This window comes from Rhinolophus ferrumequinum, chromosome 7 (assembly GCF_004115265.2).
Source record: "Rhinolophus ferrumequinum isolate MPI-CBG mRhiFer1 chromosome 7, mRhiFer1_v1.p, whole genome shotgun sequence".
NCBI classification, from domain to species: Eukaryota; Metazoa; Chordata; class Mammalia; order Chiroptera; family Rhinolophidae; genus Rhinolophus; species Rhinolophus ferrumequinum.
The window spans coordinates 45,101,258-45,118,055 of record NC_046290.1 but is presented as its reverse complement, the minus strand read 5'-3'; the positions used below and the strand labels follow the sequence as shown (position 1 = coordinate 45,118,055).

Below are 16,798 nucleotides of genomic sequence, written 5' to 3'. Positions count from 1 at the left end.
TATTCTCGCTTCAAAGGCAGATCACTATATAGTTAGTGGCTCTTCCAAACTTCTCTTAATCCAAAAAACAAGCTTATTCACAAAACAGACGGGTGGTGCTGGCCAACAAAATTTCTGGACAGTAAAACAGATGATTAACGAATCCCATACTGCACATAATTCACTTCCAGCTGCCACAATAATTGTATCCCCACTTTATGGTAATAGCAATATAATTAGCAACCCACATAAAAGAGAGGTTTAGAGGTGGATACACATGTGGTCTGGCTAGTTCCACCTTAAGAAAAGTGTTGGAGAGGGAGCTATTCTACAAAAACAAAAGTCACAAAGGAGAAGAAAAGGGCTTCTATATAGAAAAGGAAACTTGATTCTACATAATGAGAGAGCTTCTGGGTACTGCTCAAGCCTAAGTAAGTAATGAATTAACTAACTGAACCACAGGCATTGCTGGTTGAAAGAGAAATCCCGGAAATCAGGAATCCCAAAACAGAGAAAAGATGACGCTAATTATCCAGATCTTCTACATATGGGGTTTAATTCAATCTTGGTGAATACACTAACCACCACTGAATTGTACAGTTTAAATGGGCAAATTATGATATATGACTTATCTCAATAAAACTGTTATTTAAACAAGTGCTGAACAGTATACAGTAATGCATATATTTTTGTCCTTTCTGAAATGAATATACATGTATATGTGTATATATACATATATATGCCTGTATATACATGGATGCATGGTATACACACACACACCCTCATTTAGATGCTTATGTATAGCAACTATTTCTAGAAGTCTACAACAAAATCTGTTAAAAGGAATTTACCACTAGAACTGGGATTAGAGAACTGGACAGGGGGAAGGAAGGACTTTTTAAATTTTATGCCTTTTGGACACTGTCTTATTTTTTGCCACATGCAAGTATGCCTTTCTAAGAGATGCATGCTTGAGTCTTCATGTTTACACATACACACACACACACAGAAAAAAATACATACGAAGAGAAAGTTTGATCAATATATCAAAATGATAGTAATTACTGAAACTAATAGGAGGATTTTCTTGGGTGTTTTATAGCTCATTTTACTTTTTATATGTTTGAAATTTTTTAATAGTAAGTTAAAGTAAGTTTAACAACTGAATATTCCATTTGAAATGCTAACGTAATTTCTTGTGTCAAAGTAATTTTATAACTTGCAAGAGAACAATAAAATTTACCTCTTTGAATTTCTTCTACTTCTCCTTTAGTTACAAACAAACTGGGAACTTCCTGATGAGCACCAAATTTGTTGGTCCCTAAAATCTTCCTAAGAATTGGCTTAGCCTTGGCAAATCGATTTCTTAAATTATTGGTCACTTCAGAAGTTGTATTCCTAGAAAAAGAGAGAAGAGAAAAAAAGAGAAATTTGTCAACCCCGTAAGAATACTCTCTCACATTGATACATTCCGTCTAGCATTGATAAAATTATGTGCCACCTTCTCAGGTGCCACGTTGTTTATAAGTGTTCATTTCTTACTGGTAAAATTACATGGTACTAACTTTACTAAAAGTCTTGAGAAAGGAAGAGAATTGGACCATATTTGTACAACAGACTATATTTATATAAAACTATTTCATTAAAGTTTCAGACACACATATTACAGTAATTTTAATATGCAAACCAACTAAAATCAAAATCAGCCAATCATTACTTTAAAGAGGGAGAAATTAGTATTGCCTACTTCGCATTTATACAAGTGTTATTCAAGCTATTAATTAAATTGATAGTTGGTTTAATTATATTTATTAATCGAATACTGTAATTTATTTTTTAATAAAACTCAAAAGAAATACTAGTGTAATAAAGCAAAATAAACCTGGTTGTTAAAGTGTTTCCCTTTATTTTCTCCATTAAACCAATTTCTTCATTAGTACTTTGTTCCTCCAATACAATCTTGTTTTCTTCTATCGGTGAAGGAGATGTACTATTGACAGGTGAAGAAAGCTCCTGACATTCACGAACAATGTTGTGGTTTACATTATCTGGGCTAAAAGGAATATGGCTTTTATCCTTTGAATGAACATCAGGAAGTACACATACTCCTACTGCAGAAAAAAATAAAAAATCAAAATTGACCCAATACAAATAGATGTCCAAATAAAATAAATCCTTCAAAATTGAGCAATTATAAAATTCTATATTGTTGTTAAAGTTTGCTCTTTTTGGCTCCAAATTTAAATTTATGATCTCATATTTCATGCCAGAGATTTGACTTACTCTAAAGCTTAGTAATTCTTACAGACTGAAATTTTGGTGCCATTATAAGTAACAATGAATCTTTTTGTTACTTTCAGTAACCACATAAACTCAAATGAATTTCAAGATAGGATCACCTTCATTTACAATTTTTTAAAACTTATATTTATGTTCTAGAGATTTGTAACAGGGTCCAAAGCAATATTCTACTATTGAGAAATAAGCATTACAGGGAACATAAATCAGAGTGTTTCCTGATAAATACATAGTTATGGGCCTAAAAGTCTAACATCTAAAATAAATGTCAGGCCACTCATCAACAGTGAAAATAATTAACAGGAATATAATTAACATGATTATCCATTTAACATACTTAAAGTAGAACATACTTAGATAGTAAAGACTATAGCTTCTCTAGAAGGTCAGACAAAAATATTAAAAATCTCGGTTGACATATCTTTTGGCTCAGTCTAAACTAAAAGAACAGTCTAAACCAAATGCTCTCAGTGACCGCTATTGCCCATTCATAGTGGATTTGACTGTCACGTAATTCTGAAGACTATCCGAAGAGGCAACTCCTTTGCTGAAGAAACATGTATAAAGTAATCAGTGATCTATGAGCTCAGTTAACCAATGATGTTTATAATGACAAAGGTAGAGGATTCACTAGATTACTATTCCACAAATACAAATTATTCATTATAAACAAAGTACACTATCTCGAAATGGTGGCCACTACATCTAAAGGGGATAAGATGGATGAATCGATACACACATATTGCCTTTTCTGGAAAAACAACAAAGTGATGTCAACTTCAAATGTAAGCAAGTATTCACTTATTACTGAAATGTGGGTATAATTTCTTAAAAGTTGCAATTTAAAAGTTTCTTTGTTGAGAACTTGTCTTTCATTCTTACCGTCACTCTGTTCTGTACTGATCTCTGATTGTAACACTAGATCTCCCATTGTAAGTAAAGTTATGGCAGCTTCGGTGCTTCCATCATTGGTACCTTGTGAGAAAATATACCAACGTTAAAACAGAAGAATAAATCTTGAAACTTAATTTTGTTTACATACAAAAGTGTTTTTAATTCAGATATTTATCCTCTAGTAACAAGCTTCAATATCCTCTGTACACTAATGTTTTTGTTCAGCTTATACACTACAAATAAAGAAATCAACTGTTGGCTTTTACTCACTGAAAATGCCTCCCTCTCAATTAAATAACTTAATACCTTCAAAGAAAATGCATCTGTGCAGATCAGAGGCAATAAATACTTCTTTATTAAACATTTAACTCTTAATTCACATTCTAAAATAACATTCCAAGAATCCACATTTCTCCAAAAGATAGCAAATTCAACAGCTGAATCTTTTTGTTCAACTCTCCATCAAAATGACTCATTTACTAACTACCACCACTACTAAATCATCATGCTAGTATTAACCAAGTAGTTTTAACAGTTTCCTCATTGATAGTTACCTGTTTCATCTTGGGTATGTTCACCTGTGGTCATTTCCTAAAAGAGGAATAATAATATATTACATATTTTCCCAAATATATGTTCTATATCTCAAAAAAGCACTGTTTTACAGGTCTTTCTATGTTTTGATTATGACGGAGTGGAAATTGGTGTTTCCCCCTTACTTTATAATTATTCATAAAATTTCATAAACAACAAAAACCCAATTCTTTTGTATCTTGGTTCTTGTTTTACCTTTTCCTTGCATTATATGCAAAAGTTAACTCTGATCATATTGCAATGTGCATCTACCATTCTTACTTTACTTCTGCACTTTCAAAATCCTTTAACTTCAGGCATATCTGCCACTAGTTCCAACCCAATGGAAACCATGGTCTTAAGAATACTGCCAATTGTTTACACTACTAAGAGGTTTAAAACTTAAATGAATTTTAATAAATTAAGAGGTTACAGCATCAATGTCCAGCATGAGAACATGAGGAGTTCTGCTGACCCTCTCCCATTGGCACTGGTGAAGTTTATTAAAAAACAACCATTAAAGCATCTGGAAATGGACCTATGGGAATAAGAGGGAGAAACATCTATTCAAGAAACTAATGAAAATTCAGTAACAAAGGTGAAAGTCTGAGGTATTTGAACTACGTCTGCTCTCTCCTTCCTCCATCCCAGCTCAGCAAGGCAGAGACTCCATCTCAAACTTCTGCAGCCAAGAAAACAGGGCCCTTTCTCCCGCAGGTCCCAGCTGGACGGTTTTCGTCCTAGAAGGAGCAGGGCTTCAACTTCTAACACAATAATCTGGTGTCAGACTCAAAATAGATAATAAACCATTATCTATTATGAATATGGACACAAAAATACTAGTAAACCAAATCCAGCAACATACAAAAATTACACATCATGACCAAGTAGGATTTAACCCAGGGATACAATTTTTGGTTTAATATCCAAAAGTCAATCTATGTAATACATCATATCAATACAATAAAAAACAAAAATCATATGATCATCTCAAAAGATGCAGAAAAAGCGACAAATGCAGATACGACAAATTCCAACACCCTTTCATGATCAAATACACAAACTAGGAATAGAATGGAACTTCTTCAATTGATAAAGGGCATCTATGAAAAAAACCACAGCTAACATGGAACTTAACAGTGAAAGACTGAACACTTTCCCCTAAGACCAGGAACAAGACAAGAATGTCCACTCTTGCCACTTGTACTCAGCATTGTACTGGAGGGTCTAGCCAGGGTAATTAGGCAAGCAGAAGAAATGAAGGACATCCAGCTTGGAAGTGTGGTAAATCGAACTGTGTCCTCCATAAGATATGTTGAAGTCTTCTTAATCCCCAGTACCATGAACATGAAACAGGGTTTTTGTAAATGCAATCAAGTAGAGGTCATACAGGATTAGGGTTGGCCCTAATCCAGTATAACTGGTGTCCTTATAAGAGGAGAAGAAACACAGACATACAAACGGGGAAAATGCTATGTGGTAATGGAGGCAAAGGCTGGAATTGCGCTGCCATAGCCAAGGAATGACAGGACTGGCGGCAACTGCCAGAAGGTAAGAGAAAGGCTGGGATGGTTTCTTCCTCAGAGCCTCTGGAAGAAGCCATCACTGACAGCACCTTGATCTTAGAATTCTGGCCTCCAGAACTGAGAGAATAACTTTCTGTAGTTTTAAGCCACCCAGTTTGTAGTAGCTTGTTATCGCAGCCCTAAGAAACTAATACAGAAAGGCAGAAATAAAACTCTCTCCGTTCACATATGCCATGATCTTGTATGTACATAATCCTAAGGAATCCACTAAAAAACTATTAGAATAACTCAGTTCATCAAAGGTGCAGGATACAATACCAATATACACAAATCAATTGTATTTCTGTACACTTGCCATAAATAATCCAAAAATGAAATTAAGAAAACAGTTCCATTCATAGTAGCATCAAAAATAACATTCTTGAAAATAAATTTAACAAAGGAAGTGCAAAGCTTATACTCTGAAAACCACAAAACACTGTTGAAAGAAATCAAAGACAATCTAAATAATATCCAATGTTCACGGACTGGAAGACTCAACATTATTAAGATGGCAACAGACGTGCCCCCTACCACCCCACACACAAAAAAACTGATCTACAGATTCAGTGCAATCCCAATCAGAATCCTAGCTGACATCTTTGTAGAAACTGGCAGGATGATTTTAAAATTCATATGGAATTGCAAGGGATCCACAATACCCAAAACAATCCTGAAAAAAAGAATGAAGGTAATTTACACTTCCTAATTCCAAAACTCACTACAAAGCAACAGTAATCAATAGAACTTCACCTGCACAGAGACACATAAATCAATGCAACAGAAATGAGTCCAGAAATAAATCCATACATCTACCGCCAATTGATTTTCAACAAGAATGCAAGATCATTCAATGGGGAAAGAATAGTCTTTTCAAAGAAGGTGTGACACTGGATAGTCATATGCAAAAGAATGAAGTAAGACTCTAACCTCACAATATATACAGAAATTTACTCAAAATGGATTAAAGACTTAAATATAAAGCTATAGTTAAAACCATGTAACTTTTAGGGGCTGCCAGTTAGCTCAATTGGTTACAGTGCAGTGCTCATAACACCTTCGACTCCCACGTGGGCCAGTGAGCTGTGCCCTCCACAACTAGATTGAAAACAATGACTTGACTTGGAGCTGAGCTGTGCCCTCCACACCTAGATTGAAAACAATGACTTGACTTGGAGCTGAGCTGTGCCCTCCACAACTACGTAGATTGAAAAACAACGACTTGGAGCTGATGGGTCCTGGAAAAACACACTTTTCCCCAATATTCCCCAATTAAAAAAAAATAAGTAAAAAATTAAAAAATAGATAAAAAAATTTTTTAAAACGTGTAACTTTTAGAAGAAATATAGGAGTAAATCTTCAGGAACTGGGCTTTGGCAAAGGATACTTGGATACAACAAAATCGTGAGCAACAACAAAAAAATAGATACACTGAAGTTCATAAAAATTAAAAACTTTTGTGTTATAAAGGGAACCTTCCAGAAAATGAAAAGACAACCCACAACATGGGAAAAAATATTTCAAATCATATTATCTGATAAGGGACTTGTATCCAGAATACAGTAGTCCCCCCTTATCCACAGTTTTGCTTTCCATGGTTTCAGTTACCCACGATCAACTGTGGTCTGAAAATATTAAATGGAAAATTAGAGAAATAAATAATTCATAAGTTTTAAATTGCATGCCATTTGTGTAGCGTGATGAAATCTCCAGCTGTCCTGCTCCAGCCCACCCAGCATGTGAATCATTCCTTTGTCCAGCATATTCATGCTGTGTATATAGTACAATAAAATATTTTGAAAGAGAAACAGATCATATTCACACTAACTTTTATTACAGAATATTGTCATAATTGTCCTAGTTTATTATTGTTGTTATCTCTTTCTGTGCCTAATTTATAAGTCAAACTTTACTACAGGTTTTTTTGCTTGTTTGTTTTGTTTTTTAAATTGGGAAATACTGGGGAACATGTGTTTTTCTAGGGCCATCCGCTCCAAGTCGTTGTCCTTCAACCTAGTTGTGGAAGGCGCAGCTCAGCTTCAAGTCCGGTCTCTATATTCAATTTTAGTTGCAGGGGGAACAGCCCACCATCCCATGCGGGAATTGAACCGGCAGCCTTATCTTTGAGAGCTCACACTCTAACTAACCGAGCCATCTGGCCACCCTACTATAGGTATTTATGTATAGAAAAAATATAGAATTAGGTTGGTGTAAAAGTAATTGAGGTTTAAAAGGTTAAAAATAATTGCAAAAAACCGCAATTACTTGTGCACCATCCTAATATCTATATGATTTAGTGCTATCAGCGGTTTCAGGGATCCACTGGTGGTCTTGGAATACATCCCCTGTGGGTAAGAGGGGACTACTGTATATAAAAAAATTCTTACAACTCAGTAATAAAAAGACAAACAGACCAATAATAAAAAAATGGGCAACGGCTCTGAACAGACATTTCTCCAAAGATTATTTTAAAATGGCCAATAAGTACATGAAAAGATGCTCAACATCATTAACGATTAGGGAATGCAAATCAAAACCATAATGAGGTAACATTTCACACCCACTCGGATGGTTAGATCAAAACAGTCAAACAACAAATGTTGGCAAGCACATAAAGAAACTGGAACCCTCATACATTGCTGGTGGGAATGTAAAATGGTGCAGCAGCTTTGGAAAACAGTTTGCTGGTTCCTCAAATGATTAAACATAGTCATCATACAACAAAGCACTCCTAGGACTGTACTGAAGAGTAATGAAAATATATGTCCTTGTATATATTTGTACACAAATGTTTATAGCAACATTATGTATAATAGCCAAAAGATGGAAACAACCTAAATGTCCATGAACAGATGAATGGATAAACAAAATGTGGTATATCCATCTGTACTATTATTTGACCACAAATGAAATGAAGTACTGATACGTGCTACAACATGACGAACCTTGAAAACATTATGCTATGTAAAAGAAGCCAGACACAAGAGACCATATTATGAGTCCATTTATATGAAATGTCCAGAACAGACAAATCATCAGAGACAGAAAGCAGATTATTGGTTGGCTACGCCTGAGGAGGGTTGGGAGAAAATGGGGTGCAACTGCCAATGGGTTTCTTTTTGAGGTTATGAAAATGTTCTAAAATTAACTGTGATGATGTTTGCACATATTTGTAAATATACTAAAAACCATTGAATTGTACACTTTAAATGTGTGAATTGTAAGGTGTTAATTGTATCTTAATAAAGCTGTTTTTAAAAAGTTGTGATTCCAAGTCTTCATTTGCAAAAATAAGATAAATACCAACCAAATAAGGAAGAATGCTAAACAAAATGCAACTAAATATATTCATTCCAAATAATTTATATTTAGTATAGACTTAATGCAACAGAACTTTAACGTAAGTCTCTGATGATATAAAGAGCTATACACAAACACACACACACACACACACTCACACACAAATCACTGCTTTTCAAGTAAAATATAATACTAGTGAATGGATTATTCACTAGTTTCTATTGTTCATACTTACAGCTCCCTACATGCTAGAAATTATAGCTAAGAACTGCTTGTAAACAAACCAAAAGCTTCTAAAATAAACTTTCAGTCTTTTGAAAGTAAACAAAGAATTAAAACATGTTAAAATGGATGCTTACAACTGGTAATGCATTCAAATTTTCTTGTTTCATTTCTTGCGTGGTCACATCTGTGTTTGAGAATTGATGTTCATCAACAGTTATGAATCCCATGTCTGGAACATTCACGGTTATTTCAAGCTGTCAAAATGAAGTCTCATTAATTCATTTTGGAATACTAAACACAGCAAAATGTTAAACTGACGAAATAATCCATATTCATACACGATTAAAAAATTGAAATATAGTCATTCTTAAAACTGATTTGACATCAACTTGGCAAAAGTAAAACATTTAAGGTTTTTGAGGGGTCTGTGATTCTTATAACCAGTAAACAAAATTTCCAAGGCTAATCTTCCTACCTAGCTTTCACTTTCCATTATCCCCACTTTGTCCTTACTTTCGCATAATTTCTCTCATCAGTTTGTTGACATTTATGGAGTGCTTCTGCAGGTACAAGGATACAAAGCTGAAGAAGACAAGTTTGGCCCTGCCCTTGAGGAACTCACAATCTAAGAAAAACAGATATGTATCAACTAACTATACACTGAGATGAGTTGAAAACACTTAAAAAGATTTATTCCCTCCCCACCAAGGCAACTACCCTCTCCCACAATTCCAAAACCTGCATCACTCTTGACAGCCATGTCAACAGCTATGTAAAATAATGGGTTCACTTGCATTTACTTATATTCATTTAGCAGTCTTACTGGTTAAAGATCCCTATAGTCCGGAGACAAAAAAGACTCAGATTTATCTCCTAGACTATATACAAGACAGTCTGGCTCCTATTCCCTTATTAACAGATAAGTATAAAAGACTGATTCAGTAGAAACTGAGTAGAGACTCAAGTTTGAAAATCTGCCTTCAAGACATGTTTATCATATAGTTAACACCTGTGTGTTCGGGTTTGTTTTCTCAGATGCAAACATTAGGGAAAAATCTTTGCTAAGATCTTATATCCCTGGGAAGATTAAAAAGTTCAAGTGATTTGAAAAGATAAAATATTCTGAGAAGTTGGGTAGAAAATGAAAATATTCCAGATAATTGTTAAGTTGGTTGATTGAGCACTACACATTTTCAAAGCTCTACGTTTTTTTTTAACAACTTTATTGAGGTACAATTTACATACCATAAAATCCACCCATTTAAAGTGTGTAATTCAACGTTTTTTGGATTGTGCACAAATAGGTACAACCATCACCAGTCACTTTCAGAACATTTTCATCACTTTAAAAAAGAAACCCATACCCATTAGTTATCCCTCCCTTAACACTCATCCCCAAATTCCTAAACAACCAACCACTAATCTACTTTCTGTCTCTCTGGATTTTCCAATTTGGGACATTTCATATGAATGGAATCATATAATATGTAATTTTTTAAACTGGCATCTTTCACTTAGCACAATGTCTTCATTCAAGGTTCATGTTGTAGTGTATATCAATACTTTATATCCCTTCATGATTTAATAATATGCCAGTATTAAATGCTTTTTAAAGGAAACATTTTCTAACATATAAACGATTTAACTGCCTTCGTAATTTGGCTATAAGAAATGTACTTTAAGCTTTCTTTATTCAATTATTATGATTAATGTTTTTTGTTTGTTTTTAGCAAAGAGACCATCCAAATTTTATTCTTTATACTACTGACACGACTTTGGTACATGGTATTAGTATTTTTCCTAGGAGCAAAAGTAGCAAGTTCTACTTTTCTCAAGGCCTTTCCCCCAACTTTTCTGGAAGTAAACATTATTTCCAACCTTCAAATTAAAATGTTACCCTCATAAATATTGTAACAGGTTGGTATATTCACATATATCCTTTCCAATTTCAGGCTAAGCAAAGACATGCATTTAGAGCTATATTAACATCATTAAAGCAAAAAACAATCCAACTTAATGTCAAGAGAAAATGTGACCTTCCATGCAGTATTTGATATAGAAAATAATTGATTTTGCCACATTTTATTCAAATACCAGTCTGATCACACATGGTCCAAGAACATTCAAATAATAAACTAAAAAGAAACAGATGTTAACGATTCGTCTTCAAACATTATGATTTCGCCCACATAAAACCACATCCACACCTCAGTGGCCGCCAAACCATTCAGCGGAGCTTCCTTAACTGTGAGCTATTTGCAGCTACCAGTTTGAGCACTACTGACTTTTTTTTTTTCAAGCTCTGAGTAGCCATAGGGATCTCAGCAGGTTGGAGGAACCAGCTCAACCTTGGCATAGTGCCAAAATGTGGCCAATCAAGGCTTTGAGTAAGTCACAGCAGCGTTGACCAGCACCGGGGCCTTCTCTGAGAGGTTATGGACAAACTGGGCCACGGCTCTAGGATGGAAAGTCCATGGCCTCGAACAGACAACTGAATGTCACCCCCCGGAAGGACCCCTGATTAATGTTATTTAAGAAGACATTGTGCAATAATTGAGGGATGAATCCTAGAACCTGATTTTCAGAAAATTCTGGTATTAGTTTTCACTAGCAATTTTTCTTTCACACAAAGAAATTTGTAAAATACAAAACATACAGCTAAATGAATTCACATGTGGTATTAAGCAGCTGTCCTTCCACAAAGTTAACTTTCCTTTTGCATTTTCTTAGTTTCAACTAAAACTTAAATTCACTATCTTTACTTTGAACTTTTAGTTATAAGAAACAGCTTCATTTTGCGTCATTTGTATTTAGCTTCGACCATTCTAACTCATTAACTTTACAACATCCAGCATGTTATTATTAACAGTGAACAACTGACGGTGGCTTTGGACTGCCATTCATAAATGTAAATTTACAAATGCAGTAATCCATTAACTCTGGGTTAACTTAATATTACTTGAATTATTTTATGTTTCCTACTTCTTTTATTATCATCAATACCATCTTGGTTAACTCCTGATTCTGTTTTAAATGACTCAGAAATTATCATGAATATTTACTACAAAACTGGTTCATATATGCTGCCCTATAAGCCAAGTAAGTTACTGAAAATGGAGGCAGAACAGAAAAGTTTGTAGTTACAAAGTTGGACTACTAGACTAAGAGGCAAAATGATAAGAAGCTTTTATAATAAAGTTAAGTTGAAGTAATACGTTCCTTCACCTCAGATCCATCATGACAGTTATTATCACAAGAAAGAAAAGAACACGTGTTGGTGAGGATGTGGAGAAACGGGAGCCCTTGTACACTACTGATGGGAATGCAGCTGCCATGGAAAACAGTACGGTGGTTGCTCAAAAAATTAAAAATAGATTTACAATTTACCATATGATCCAGCAATCCCACTTCTAGGTATATGCTCCAAGAAATTAAAAACAGGAGTTAAAAGAGATTTTGGACACCCATGTTCATAGCAGCAATCTTTCTAATGGCCAAAAAGTGGCAGCAACCCAACTCTCCACAAAATGTGGTATATGTACACAATGGCCTATTATTCAGGCTATAAAAAGGACATGCTACAACACAGATGACCTTGAAAACATTATGCTAAGTGAAATAAACCAGTCACAAAAAGGACAAATACTGTCAGATTCCACTTACATGACGTACCTAAAATAAAGTCACAGAGACAAAACGAGAATGGTGGTTAGCACAGACTAGAGGGGTGGCGGTAATGGGGAATTACTTTTTAATGGGTATAGAGTTTTAGTTTTACAAAATGAAGAAAGTTTTCTGGGTGGATGGTGATGATGGCATAGCACAATAATATGAATGTACTTAATGCCACTAAACTACACACTTAAAAATGGTCAAGATGGTAAATTTTATGTGTATTTTACCATAATTTTTTTAAATGTCCCTCCTACCTTCTGTACCAATCAGAGCTCAGCCTTATCCTACCACAGTTAATAGAAAACACCTGCCAAATTTTTTTTTCATTGATCAGAAAGTAGACCAGATACAAATGCAATCATCAGATTTCTATCATTATTATTATACTGATTACCTTGTGGTGGGCCTGGGCTGTAAGGGCTGAGTAATCACAGGAGATCCCATAAGCCTACTACTGATTCCTTAGGCTTATCCACCAGGCACAAGACAAATTACATTTGGTAGAGGTCATTTAAGAGAATGAACTCTACAAATCCTAGTAATCACTAAGAGAAGAAAAAATGATCCACTAAAAGAAAAATACAAGTAAGATAAAGTTCCAAGCATTCAAAGAAACAAACTACCTCTTCCATCGTTTCCTCGATCTGAGCAGAAACAGGTTCAGGAGATCTGAGACCAATAGGTACAAACACTGGAGCTTTGTTTACTTCTTCTGGAGCAAGATGATAGCTTTCTTCTTCATAGTCAGACTCTAAATCTTCAGCATCATCTTCGTCCTCTTCCTGGGAAGCCCGAAGAGTCACCAGCATGGCCTTGGAAGCTCTAGGTTCCTTCTTAGAGGTCTTACTCCGAATTCGTTTGGATCCACGCCCTTTGGTGACATTTGGTTTGATCTTTCGATGCCTTCTCCTTTCACTATGATCTATCTCACACCCAGGGGCAGAAGAGATAGTTGTTCTTCGATTCAGAGCAATTTTAGAGTAATTTGATTTTTTTAGCAGTTGTGAACAGCTGGATGTTTAATCAAAACAACAATATAGTCACTACAGGCACAAGGTTAATTTTGATAACCAAACTTTTAGAGTGAAATCCCAGTTCAAGCCATTAAGTGAAAACTCCCAGAAGAAAGGAACTATTAGTTTCTCATTCAGAGTTAATTCTTAGTTATCTACCTACAAATTTTCCATAGTAAGTTTTTATTTCTGGGCCATTTTCCCCTTTGCTATTTAGGTGGAGATGAAATACAAGGCTGGCAAGTATCAGAAGAAAAAGGAATAAAGTACAATGGGCCAATACATACAGAATATGGGGTCAAAAAGTGATAATGGTTTGTATTACTGGGTAAACATATTAGTATATAAGGAAAAAGAGGAGGCAGAAAAATCCATCAGAACAATGTTGTTTTTCAGAACGTAGGTTCCCTTCTACTTTCCTTGAAAACCACGGAAGAAGGGTACCCTTCACTTGTGTTTGTGACCCCAATTGAATTATCATTCAAATTATTTAGGCACTACTCTTCGGTCACGCTTCTGTTCATGTCTAATATACTCTAGAAATTTTAAATGTAGGAAAATCTTCCTAAGATCAGAAAAAAGTTAATTTTAGTAAATAAAAATCAAAAAGGGGAAACAGACCTGTCAATAAAAAAACAATCTATACAAGCCATATGTCACTCTCTCAATATATTAAGGTAGGGGGCGGCCAGTTAGCTCAGTTGGTTAGAGCGCAGTGCTCTTAACAAAGTTGATGGTTTAATCCCCACATGGGCAGGCCACTGTGAGCTGCACCCTCCACAACTAGATTGAAACAACTACTTGACTTGGAGCTGACGGGTCCTGGAAAAACACACTTAAAATAAAAGTTTAAATAAATAAACAAACAAATAAAAATAAATAAAGGTAGGACATCCATAAAGAGTAAGTTTCTATTTCCTATTCTGAAAGTATTTGTTAAATAAAACTTTACCTTGCTAGTTTACTGAGATACTGCTCTTCAACGACTGAAGACATAGAATTATCCCCTACAGTTTTCTGTCCAATGCTTGCTGATGGTCCAACTTCTGACTGAGCATCTTTTTTGACCAAACCAATCTCTTTGGAACCTACACAATCTTTTCTTGCTGAAACTCCCAGGGATGTCAGAAGCTCAGCCTTTTCCTTAAATTTAAGAAGAAACAGCAAGTAATATTACCATGGAAACAATCTTGATGGTAATTTGGTTTGACAGTTTGGCCTAATCTTACACACACACACACACACACTCACAAATGGTTTCTAAAGTTTTATAATACTAGAAAGTCACTCACTTTTCATGAAAATAGTTAAAATACAAAAGGCAAAACTATAGATTTTTTAAGGCTTTCCCTCACAATCAGCCCACTGATAAAAATTATGTTTTTCAAACTTACTTTTTGAAGGAACTGGGTATCAGAATCTCCTTGCTGCAGCAAATTATCTTCTGGCTTCTGTGACTCACTAGGATCTGCTCTGGTTTTTTCTACACCTGATTCCTCTTTCTTACTGTATGCTCTTCCCAAATTTGGCTTAGCCTTTTGGAATTGCCTTCTTATCGATTGTGCTGGACTGGGAACATACGTTTGATGTTCATGTCTAGAATGAAATACAAATCACGCAGAAGAAAAAAAATCAGAATTCCTTCTTAATGTAACAGCTGTTAAATCAAACAATTTTTCACACAAACCAATTCTATGTTCAAAGGACTACATATAAATTGGCTACAAAACGAAGCATGTAACATGAAACTACACATGCTGATATAAAAGGAAGAACATAAAAGCTTTTATAACTTCCATTTTCTGTACAGCCTGGGGAATAGTTTTACAATAATCTTTTTTACTTTCATTCCCTGATTCTGGTTTGTGGTTTCATTCTACCGTAAGATATTTTCAGAGTAATAACTAGAAACAAACAAAATAATGCCAGTAGTTGAAGATGGATTTCATAATGGAACTTTAACAAATGCTTCAACTGGGCTCTGAAGCATGAACAAATATACAATGGTCACAGCAAGCATGGTTCTACTAGTAGTACAAGAGCAAACTCAAAAGCTAGATGGTCTCCTAGCATATGCCTGTCATCTCATAGTAAAGGGTTTATTGACAGTTGGTGTCATAAAGATCTCAATATAACCCATATATAACTGCCAAATCAGAGAAAGACTAGGTTTTAACATTCAACAGAGTAGCCATAGCCTCCCAGGCAACCTGAACAGCTGTCTTAAGGTCTCCTGGGAAGAAATAATTGGCAAAGATCTGAATTCTGAATTAGAAGGCTTAAAACTAATATAAACTTGGATATTTATGAAGAATAACTGGATATATAAGTATTCATTATGAGTTCTCTGAAAGATCTGTATTAAAGACTAATCTTAAGTAATATTTCTAATAAATTCCCAGAAGAGAAAGTACTTAGTTACATTTTCAAATGTTCCAACCTGACTAAACTCTTCTGGCAGTAAAATAAGGAAGTTCAAAGAAGTTCTAACAAGGTTATGATATTAATAGGCTAATGTATTTGGGAAAACAAATTATATTTAACTTAAATATAAGCTATTTACAATCAAGTGTGATTCTACAAAGGTATTTAAAACTAAAATATATACATAAGTGACAATGTGCTAGCAAAGTCAAAAGCAACAAGAAAATGCTGGATGTTAGAGTAAGCTAATTTACAAACTGTACAGTATACTCTGAAGAAAGTATCAGTCATGATACAGCTAACAGCTGGAATAAACCTCATGAACAGAAAAGATGAAAAAGGGGGAGAGGGGAGTTGAGTAAGGTATAGGTTTCCATATAGGAAATTTAAAAGTTAGATCTCTCCCCCTAAAACATGCAAAGACTAAGCATAAAATCTCTTGACATATGTAAAGTTTCTTTCAGGAAGCCCTGCCTATATAACTATAGGATTTTGCTAGTCTGAAAGTCATAAATCCTGAAAACTTAAGTTTAAATACTACATTGCCAATGTGACTTTGAGCAAGCTATTTAATCCTCTAGGTCTGTTCAGTCAATTAAAGACGAGGGCATTAGGGAAGGCTGACCTCGAAGGTCACTAGTCTTTAAAGGCTCACTTAGAGTAAAAATCAAAATCCTTACAAAGGTCCACATAATCTGCCCTTCCCCCTACTCACTTTTGCCTTTCCTTCATCTACTACTCTTCCTCTCTTGTTCCCTCTTTCCCTAGACCTCCCCTTGACTTGCTCTTTCACCTCTTTTAGGTTTTCTCTCCAATGGTGCCCTTTCAATGAAGCATTCTCTGATCACTGCT

The 16,798-nt window shown here is 34.9% G+C and overlaps 1 protein-coding gene across 3 annotated transcripts in view; it reads right to left on the bottom strand.

Annotated features, from left to right (window-relative positions):
* Positions 1-16,798, bottom strand: part of BDP1 (B double prime 1, subunit of RNA polymerase III transcription initiation factor IIIB) — an 81,366-nt gene that overhangs the window by 18,420 nt on the left and 46,148 nt on the right. For 2 of the 3 annotated variants that reach the window (XM_033110450.1, XM_033110451.1), the window contains exons 23-30: positions 14,917-15,118; positions 14,475-14,665; positions 13,133-13,520; positions 8,969-9,088; positions 3,726-3,762; positions 3,160-3,252; positions 1,862-2,090; positions 1,223-1,377 (exon numbers count right to left, since the gene is read on the bottom strand). In XM_033110450.1, coding sequence (XP_032966341.1) covers positions 1,223-1,377; positions 1,862-2,090; positions 3,160-3,252; positions 3,726-3,762; positions 8,969-9,088; positions 13,133-13,520; positions 14,475-14,665; positions 14,917-15,118 — 1,415 coding nt within the window. The remainder of the gene's footprint in view (positions 1-1,222; positions 1,378-1,861; positions 2,091-3,159; positions 3,253-3,725; positions 3,763-8,968; positions 9,089-13,132; positions 13,521-14,474; positions 14,666-14,916; positions 15,119-16,798) is intronic. The other variant, XM_033110452.1, reaches the window with a different exon arrangement.